Genomic DNA, 10,131 nt, shown 5'->3' on the forward strand with positions numbered 1-10,131 from the left:
TACCCCCTTTAGCTCAGGGTGAACAGGGAGGAGTCCATTACCTGGGAGTCCTGGTCTCCTCCAGCTTCCTGGGTTCTGCTGATCCACAGGTTGAGCCGGGAGGTCACCACACCTGAGAGTCTCAGGTCCTCCTAGAAATAGGGAGAGGGAGAGAATGAGGGAGGGAGGGAGACAGAGACAGAGAGGAGAGAAAGAGAGACAAAGGGGGGCAGGGAGAAGATGGAAAGAGAGACAGAGAGAGGGGGGGAGGGGGGTGTTGGTTTTCTAGGTCACAGGGCACCAAAGAGTCTGAGGTTTAGGGATACTGGAGACAACGTAGCCAGGCACTTTCAAAAGAAAACCAGATTGCTACAGGCTCTCCTCTTCCTCCTGAGCACCTGAGCCTGGGCTCTCTCTTTCCCCCTGGCCCAGGCCCAAGCCACACCTGCATGTCTAAGGAGAGAAAGGATGACTACTTTTCAGGGACCTCGTAGAGTGAATTGATCCCTGATGTAAACAAGGCCTTTTCCTTGTCTCAGGTCTCATATAGCACTTGCTTTTACCCTCTAGTAAACCTGTGTGATACTGTATGTCACAGGAGGTCTGGGAAAGGTTTCTTATAGAATTTAAGCTGAGACTTGGAGCAAGTCAGTCGGTGGAGATGAGGATGGGGAGCATTTCAGGCATGGGGGACAGATAGTGAAAACAAAGTTGGATAAATAGGTCACAGAGCTGGCCCATCAGTAACTGTTGATTGTCCTTCATTGCTAAAGAGGACCATGACATTGGGGTGATGTCATGACTTGCACTGAATTGGATTTAAGTGAGGGAGGGCTGTGCAAGGTCACCAACCTCACTCTCTCCTCCAGAGCCATCTGGGTCCAGTGCCAAGATCTCATGATGACTAGAGATGGCCCCAGATGTTTGAGGCAATTGGGGTAGAGTGACTTTCCCAGGGTCACACAGCTAGCAAGTGTTAGAGGTGATATTTGACCTCATGTCCTTCCAACTTCAGGGCCAGTACTCTATCCACTGCACCAGCCAGATGCCCTCCATCAATAGCCACAGCTCAGACAAATAGTACAGATGGATAAGCTGGGGCCAGACTGAAATAGGAGGAGATTGGGATGGATTGCCTTTGGGAATTTATGCAGAACTTTTAATAACTACCAAGCTGTTCCCTGAGACAAACGCCTATTTTTTTTTAACATTGATGTTCCTCCTGAGTATCTGAGCAGTCTTCTTGTGCTGCTAGGTGACTGAGAGTCTTGAAGTAGCACAGTCTCAGAAAAATGAAATTCACCTAAATGTCGATGAAGGGGCACACGGTGGGGATGGGTAGGATCTAATAGGAGACTTAGCCCAAAGAAGAAAGTGGAAAAGTTAGGATCATAGGAGCCTGGATCTAGAGATGGAAGGAACCTTAGAGATAATGGAAATCCAACTTCATATTATGGATGAGGAAACTGAGGAACACAGAAGTTAAATGACTTATCTGAGGTTTGTGTCAGGATTCTAATTCAGATCTTCTTGACTCCAAGTCCAATCCTCTATTCACTATAGCTTAGAGCAGTGCCTACATATAGTAAGCACTTAATAAATGCTGACTGGATGACTGATTATAGCATGCTGCCCCTGCGAGGTGGCAAGAGTGAGGTATAACCTGTCCCTACATCGCATTGGTATTCAAAAATGATTCTATTTGGGGCAGCCATGGTGCTGAGTGTCGACAGGGCTCTAGGTGTTGGGCCTGCGATGTGGGGTCTGGTTAGGATCAGAAGGATGCCTACAAATATATACCTAAGGGGACTATACTTTGTGTACCAATAATTGGAACACTTGGTCTGATAAAGGATATCCCTTGTTAAAAGTATACCTCCTTGGGGCCGCTAGGTGGCGCAGTGGATAAAGCACCAGCCCTGGTTTCAGGAATACCTGAGTTCAAATCTGAACTCAGACACTTGACACTTACTAGCTGTGTGACCCTGGGCAAGTCACTTAACCCCAATTGCCTTACCAAATATATATATATATATCCTCTCCCCCTCTACTCCTGCCTTGGAATCAGTATTGTTTCAGAATATATGGTTTGGTCACCATAGGCATAGCACCCCACTTCTGGAGTTGCAGAATGAAGGCATCTCTTCCCCTGCCCCCCTCCCCCACTCCAGGAAGGAGCCCAGATAGAGGAGAAATCCAGCCAGAGAAGACAGCATGGCCTTTCCTTACCTTCCTGCTCAGAGCTGGCTCAGCCCTGCTGTTCCTGACCTGCTCCTTCTCAAAGAGGCTCCTCTTGCTGGCCACCCCAACAGGAGCCACAAAAAACTCAGCCCGGGAAGAGCCTGGAGACTTGACAGATTCTGATCTCTGGGAACAGAGAAAACAGAAACCACTCAGTCACCCTGAAGCCAGGGTGGAATGGGAGATGGATCAAAGGATGAGGAGGGATGGAAGGGAGAAGGGAAAGGAAAATAAGCTCTAGAGGTGCCAGGGATGTTGGCATAAGGGATTCCCCCCCCTTAGTCCTCCAGTTCCTCTTCTACCCAGATTGCTCTTGAGCCCCTCCACCAGCATCTCTAGGAGAAGGCCCTTCCCTTTCGCCACATATCTGAGCCCGTTTGTGCCCACTCACCTGTATAGCTGTATGGTATCTCTCCAACTTCTCCCCTAACTTGACTGTGTTGCTTGGAAGCCTCACGCTGGCACTGGGAGGAGGAGGAGATATAGCAGAAGAGAGGAGTTGGTTAGAAGCCCCACCAAGACCAAGCCTCTGTCCTGAGTAATGGTGGGTGCATCAACTAATCTCTCCCCTTCATCTCCCCAAAGGGCTGGAAACATTAAGAGGGCAGTTGTGCACCCAGCCTGCCACCTGGTGCCAGAGATGGGCACTTCAGTGATTCTCTTGATTTATACTCCCTCCTGAACCTGGAGATAGTATCTGGCTCAGCTTCTCTTGGTTGGTTCTTGCTCTGCCCAAGCAAATCTACTCTGAGAACAATGACTACATAGGAAAAAAAACAACAACATTGAGAACAAGGGACATTCTTGGAGCAGGAGCCCCCCTCTTCCCACCCCCCCCCGCCCCAAGCAAAGCTAGCTGTGCTCAGTCGACTGTAGAGGAATCTGTTCTACTTGTACTTTAAGAGTGGGGGAGATAGAGGGATACAGGGAACAATGTGTCTTTAGATTTTCCCTTATGTATGTGTCCATCAGATTGGGAACTCTTTGAAAGTGGGGGCTGCATTTCCAGCTTCAGACAGGGAGCTTCCTAAGGACAGGAGCAGGAAAGCTTCCCTCAAACTGGGAATTGTCTAAGAACAAAGGGTCACACTCCCTCCTTATTTAGCTTCCACAACTTTCCATCCATTAACTCAGCATATAGACAGTTCTGGGTATGGCAGAGTAACTGACACTGATCTGTCCCTCACCAAAAATCCCAAACCCACAGCTGCCCAGAATGCATCTCCTTGGGGCAGAGGGATGGAAGCTAGAAGTGAATATGCCTTGGAAGAATCCAGGTAGCCTATGGAAGGGTCTTTCCTTAACTGTCTCTGAGGCATTACAAACCTTCCAACTTCCTGTTCCATCGCTGCCTCGTTCCCCTCAAAGTCCTCCTTTAAACAAGTGCTCTCTTCTTCTCATTTCTGTCTAGCCCTCTTCAAAATTTCCTTTTAGGTCGACCTCCTTACTGACCAAATCTACAGCCCTCCCAATCTCCTCCCATCCATTGGCCCTAAGGACTGCTGGGCAGCCAACCTATATTCCTCAAGGCAGAACCACAACCCCACCTTCAAGACACAACTTGTCAAACCCTTCGCTAAAGAAAGGAGCAAGGATTCTTTTCCAGATAGGGCAAGAAGGTCCCTGGGTGAAGAAAATAAAGGCCAAGGAACAAAAGGAATATAAATGGCAATAAACTCTGAGAATTCATTGGTTCAAGAGGTGCATCAGGTGCCATAGGCATATAAACAGACTAGTTTTCCTTATTCACAGATCTGTGATTGTATCACTCCTCTGCTCAAAAACTTTTCATGACTCCCACCTTCCAATAGAAATGAGAAGTCATCTAGAATAGAGGAAAGAGTGCCATAGAGTCTAAAGACTGGGTTTGAGCCTTGGTTCTAACAATTCAACTTAACAGCTCTTATCCTCAGATGACAAAATGAAAAACTACATGACTCACAGAATTGTGAAGAAATTGTATTGTGAAACATGGAAGGCTGTATAAATATGGACTATTATTATAAATGGGCCACTAGGTGGTGGCATAGTGCATAGAATACCAGGCCCTGAAGTCAGAAAGATTCATCTTCCTGAGTTCAATTCTAGCTTCAGACACTTACTAGCTCTGTGACCTTGGATAAGCAACTTATCCTTGTTTGCCTCAGTTTACTCATCTGTAAAATGAGCTGGAAAAGGAAATGGCAAACTTCTCCAGTATCTTTGCCAAGAAAACCCCAAATATGGTCAAGGAGTCAGACATGACTGAAACGACTGAACAATAAAATTATCATAAAGTCCAAATTTCTTTTTTTTTTTCAAGGCCTTCTATAAGCTGGCACCACCCTACCTTTCCGGTTTTATTTCAGACTATTCCCCTACACACTCTGGCTACAAGCCAGGGTCCCTCTAAGTATTGATTGCACAGTCCCAAATGCATTTGTTCTCTTTTCTGGAATTCCCATTTCACCCATATTACATTAGTGAGAAAATCAGAGAGAGTGCCTAAGAAATATACTTTTCCTTCAGAATGACATCAAAGAGAATAACCAGGCCCTCCCCCTCCACATCCTGGCCCACATGGGACCACTGCTCAGATCCAGTGTGGTTATTCTTGTGTTGTTACCTTCCATGGTATTCTCAAGGAACCATCGTTTTTCTCTCCCCCTTCCTCCCCATGCTTATGCTGTGTCCCTATCTGGGCTGCCCTCACTTTTCTCAAATCCTCTCCAACTTTGAAGGTCCAGCTCATGTTTCACCCATTTCCATGAAGACCTCCTAGACTATCCCAACCCACACTGACCTCTTACCTTCTGTGGTTTCCTTTAAGGTTTATTCTCAGAATCTCTTCTTTCATTACTGTGAACTTTGTCTTTCTAGATACACTGTAAGGTCCCTGAGTAAAGGGACCACATCCTGGATTTCTCTCACAGTCTCAGAGTTGGGCACAAAGTAAGTGTTTAGTAGATTCCCATTGCATTGGATTGAATAAAAGAGAGGGGAAGACCCTCTCCAAACCCTTACCTACGGGTAAACGTTGTCTCTGGGTTTTCTTTCCTGGTGTTCATCTGAAAAGAGAAAGAAACCATGTTGGTGAGGAAGGAGCCCACAGAAGACTCACCTTAATTGTTGTGTCTCAAACCTTTCTATTCCCGTCAGCCTACCTCTTAACCCCATACCTATGCATATTACCTCTTTGTGGGAAAGAAAGAAAAGGCTGGCCTAGTGTTCACAAAACTCAGTGGGAGGAGCAGCTTTCCTTGTCTATACCAGAAATACTGGTCTAATTAGAGAGTGAGGCTATGAGCCTTGATTGCTGATATTGCTCAAGGAATAAGGTAGTGTTGGTGAAAGGATGCTGCTGCCCTTGCTCCTTCCCTTCCTGTGCACCAGAGACAGTTCTCTGGTACCAGGACATAGCTCTGGGTATGTTGGGGGAAGGGGTATTCTGTGATGAGGTTATAACTCATGGAAAGGATGAGAAATTTAGAGGATAGAGGGTGGGAGTTTATTATTAGCTATAAGTAATTAAAGAATCAATCCAATTACCGATTGAATTATTAAGTGTGATTATAAATTATAAAATATATTACTAAATGATAAAAATTATTAATGGATAATACTTGACATTCAGACACTACTCTGAAGTTTGAAGAACACATTACATAATCTCAGGATAGCCCCTCAATAAACCGGTAAGGGAGTCACCATAGGTATAATTTTACAGATGAGAAAATTGAGTCTTAAAGAGATTAAGTGACATTCTCATGATCACACAGCAGGTGGGATTTTAATCTGGGTCTCCCTTCATTCCAGGTCTAATAGTCTTTGTATTTCCATGCACTTTCTCATAAGGTACAAGTTGAGAAATATATGGTAATAGACATGAGTTATATGATGAAGTTTCTACAGTATCGGGGAGAGGGAGTCACGGCTGAGCAATTATATGATTGCATGGTCCAGGTTGGGAGTTATATAGTGAGGGTGGGAATTGTGTGGTAGGAGCACCCTCAGGGAATTATGGTTCCTAGAATTAAAGGATCATAGATTTAGAGTTGTTGTTGATGTTTGTCTTTTGTTTCTCCAAAAGGACCATGACATTGGGGTGATGTCATGGCTTGCACTGGATTTTTAAGTGAGGAAAGGCTGTGCAACCTCACTCTCTCCTCTAGAGTCATCTGGGTCCAGGGGCAAGGTATCTATTAGGATGATTAGAGATAGCTCCGAATGTTTGAGGCAATTGGGGTTAAGTGACTTGCCCAGGTCACACAGCTAATAAGTGTCTGAGGTGAGATTTGAACTCAGGTCCTCCCAACTTCAGGACCAATGCTCTATCTACTGCACCACCTAGTTGCCCCTAGAGTTGAAAGCGACTTTCAAAGGACATCCAGTCTAACTCCGTCATTTCATAGAAAAGGAAATTGAGAAGTGACAGACTCATATAAACAATGAATGTCAGAGATAGGATTTGAACCCAGGTCTTTCTGACAGAAGCCAGAACTCTATTCTACCAAAGCTTCTTAAACTGTGTGACCCCATATAGGGTCATGTAACTGAATGTGGGGGTCCCAAAAAATTTGGCAACAGTAAAAAGTGATGTATACCTATTTTATATACCTATATACCTGGGGTCATATAAAATTCTCTGGTGAAAAGGGGTTGCTGCTGGGAAAAGTTTAAGAAGCCCTGCACTCGGGGCAGCTAGGTGGTGCAGTGGATAGAGCACCGGCCCTGGAGTAAGGAGTACCTGAGTTCAAATCCGGCCTCAGACACTTAACACTTACTAGTTGTGTGACCCTGGGCAAGTCACTTAACCTCAATTGCCTCACACACACAAAAAAAGACCTGCACTCTACCACAATGTCTGGTTTGCGTAGGGGAGTTATGTAGCATACAGTGGGAATTTTGGGTAGGAACATGGGACTTGTTGTTCATCCTTCATTCTCAGAGAAGACCAGTGACATCATGGGGCCATGTCTTGACTTGCATATGAATTGGATTGAAGTAAGGCAGAGCTGCTTAAAGTCATCAGCCTCACTCTCTCTTCCAGAGTTACCCAAGTCCAGCGGCAAGACAAAAGTTGCAGTCAAGATGGCCCAGGATGCAAGGGAGATCCTTGGTGTTTTCAGTGTCTGCCCAAGCCTGCTTCAGCCGCCTTCATAGCCGTCAGAACAGATTGTTCTCATCCACTCATTCCGCCAGGCAAGTCTTCACCTGACTCTAGATTTAGAGACCATTAGGCTAACCCCTCATTTTATAGGTGAGCAAACTGAAACCCAGAGAAACAAAATGATTTTGAGGCTGGAAGATCTGTGATGTGGGGAGTTGAGAATGGGGTGGGGAGGGTTAGGTGATGAGGGGTGGTAGTTGTGTGATAAACAGATGCCACCCCAAACGAGTGATCTGCCTAGCGCCTCTAACCTTCCTCACCAAGCATGACCGCCTGTTTTAGAAAACCCTGTACTGGGCAGCTAGGTGGTGCAGTGGATAAAGCACTGACCCTGGATTCAGGAGACCTGAGTTCAAATCCGGCCTCAGACACTTGACACTTACTAGCTGTGTGACCCTGGGCAAGTCACATTAACCCCAACTGCCTCACAAAAACAAAAGAGAAAAATAAAACCCTGTACTTATTACCCAAGCACCAGTTTGGTCATTTAGGACCTCTGGGAGCCACCGGATTGCTCATATTCTATTATCTTATTTTAAAGGGACTGGAGTCCTTCCAGGAGTCACCTTCTATGTCCACCAATCTCTGCCCATCAGGAAGGTCTTTTTTGAGTCTAACCTAACTTCTTCATGTTATTAAAAGTACCCATTTTATCCAGCACTGACTGCCATGCATATGGAGTGGTACAAGACAACTCTCTGGTATAGAGACCCTTCTCTCTCCTCTGACTCTTACCGAAGGAGAGTGGTCCGGGACTGGAGCGTCTGAGGGAACTGCTGTAGGTGACCTGGCTTGGAGAGGTCAATTCTGTTTCTTCCTCTTTGCTTGGGATCTTCACCTGGAGGAGAGGACAGGAGATTTATCTGGTCCTGGAACCCTCCTGAGCACCAATCAGCTCTTGGGAGCCTTATTGTGTGTTCAAGAGGGCCCCCAGACTTACCTAAATCCCTTTCTGGGGAGGAAAATAAGGAAGCAAGGGGTTGGAGCTGGAAGGGAGTAGAGTTTATTCCCCTTTGATTTCCTAGTTATGTGGTAAAGGGGAGGAATTCTTTAGGGAGAATGACATAGTGGAGGTGAAAAGTACGGGGTGCTCCCACCCTCATCCCCAGCCCAATACTCCCCTGAGAGGACAGTGAGCCACTATGGGTTGACCAGCCTTCAGTGCAAGGGTAAATGCCAATAATATCAAGCCATTAAGAAGAGCTGTAGTGGAAGATGCTTCTAGGTCAGAGGGCAGGGCTTCTGGCCACAGGGCAACTGTTGATGTCCCAGATGGAGTCACTATAGAAAGGTCCCAGAAGAGGGGAGGGGAGCAGCAAACTCTGAAGTAGGTCCTGCTCTACACTCAGCCCCCCCCCTGAATTGTTCTGTGCCTTTTCCATCTGGGGATACTCTCAGTCCATAAGGATCCCTGGAATCCTCGTATTGACTTAGTTTAAGATGCAATGTAATCTATATTTTGTTTATTTTGTTTAATATTTCCCAATTTACATTTTAATCTAGTCCAGGGGCTGAATGCCAGTGCCATATTTGACACCTCTGCTCTAAGAAACATGCAAGGAAGGGAGTTCTCAAAGACCAGACCCTGTCAGTGATGTCTTAAGGGCTTTTTAAGGCTTCCAAAAGCTTCCGAGGAAGGCTGAATGAATCAATGGATGGATGGATGGATGGATGGATGGATGGTGGATGGATGGATGGGTGGATGGATGGATGAGGGATGGATGGGCTGGATGGATGGATGGATGGATGGATGGATGGATGGATGGATGGATGGGTGGATGGATGGATGGATGGATGGATGGATGGATGGATGGATGGATGGATGGGATGGATGGATGGGTGGGATGGATGGATGGATGGATGGATGGATGGATGGATGGATGGATGGATGGATGGATGGATGGATGGATGGATGGATGGATGGATGGATGGATGGATGGATAGATGGAAGAATGAAAAAGCACCTACTTAGCGCTTGCTATGTACAAAGAATAGTAATACTGGTTGACGTGGAGATAAGACAAGAAGTTATAGGGTGAAGGTGGAGGAGAGAGAATGGAGACGAGAACAGAGGTATTACCCACCTGGAGGGTGAAGGGCTGGAAGCGAGAAGCCACTGCCTGAGGTTCTGACTTCCTCTCCTGTCCAGGTCCCTCTGAAGAGGTTGACTTTTCTGAGGCCTCCCTTCTTTTTTGCTCTTTCTTTTCTAGCACATCCCTCTCAGAGTCCTTCTGCTCTTGAGCCTGAACTGGGGGGTTGCTCCAGGTCTGGCTTCCTTGAGGACCATTACTTTTTCCCGAACTGACCCCTTCTCTGGGTCAATGCTTCTCCTGAGCCGCTGTCCTCTCAAAAGCCAATGCCCTCTCCCGAGTTGATAACTTCTTGGGGGTCAAGTATTCCTCAGAGACTGACCCTTTTTCTGAAACTAATCCCTTCTCCTGTCCTAATGTCTTCCCTGAATCAATGCCTTCTCCCAGCTAATATCTTCTTTGGGGCCAACGTTTCCTCAGGGACCATGTTCTTTTCTGGGGATGATGCTTTCTCAGAAGCAGATTTCTCTGAAATTATTTTTTTCTCTGGGATCATCTGGCCCTGGCCTGGTGTTTTCTCTGAAGTTATTTTTTTCTCTGGAGCTCTTTGGTCTTGACTAGGCATCTTCTCTGAAGCTGTTTTTTTCTCCAGATCTACCTGGCCCCTGGTCTGGAGTCTTTTCTGAACCTCTTTTTCTCTCTGAGTTGTTTGGTCCTGGCCTGGCATCTTCT

At 46.2% G+C, this 10,131-nt stretch overlaps 2 protein-coding genes across 2 annotated transcripts in view; both read right to left on the reverse strand.

Moving 5' to 3' along the window:
* The window catches only part of TNNT2 (troponin T2, cardiac type), a 37,108-nt gene extending 37,001 nt beyond the window's left edge, over positions 1-107 (reverse strand). The window contains exon 1 of the mRNA XM_043964620.1: positions 42-107. The gene's annotated coding sequence lies outside the window, so the exon portion shown is untranslated. The remainder of the gene's footprint in view (positions 1-41) is intronic.
* On the reverse strand, positions 9-10,126 carry LAD1 (ladinin 1). Its single transcript, XM_044003145.1, is given in 9 exon segments — positions 9-131; positions 2,209-2,346; positions 2,612-2,684; positions 5,228-5,267; positions 8,105-8,207; positions 9,454-9,629; positions 9,632-9,693; positions 9,695-9,835; positions 9,837-10,126. Coding segments are annotated over 9 exon segments (1,146 nt in total).
* Between the last annotated feature and the right edge of the window lie 5 nt (positions 10,127-10,131).

The sequence above is a fragment of the Dromiciops gliroides genome, chromosome 4 (genome assembly GCF_019393635.1).
Source record: "Dromiciops gliroides isolate mDroGli1 chromosome 4, mDroGli1.pri, whole genome shotgun sequence".
Taxonomy (NCBI): Eukaryota; Metazoa; Chordata; class Mammalia; order Microbiotheria; family Microbiotheriidae; genus Dromiciops; species Dromiciops gliroides.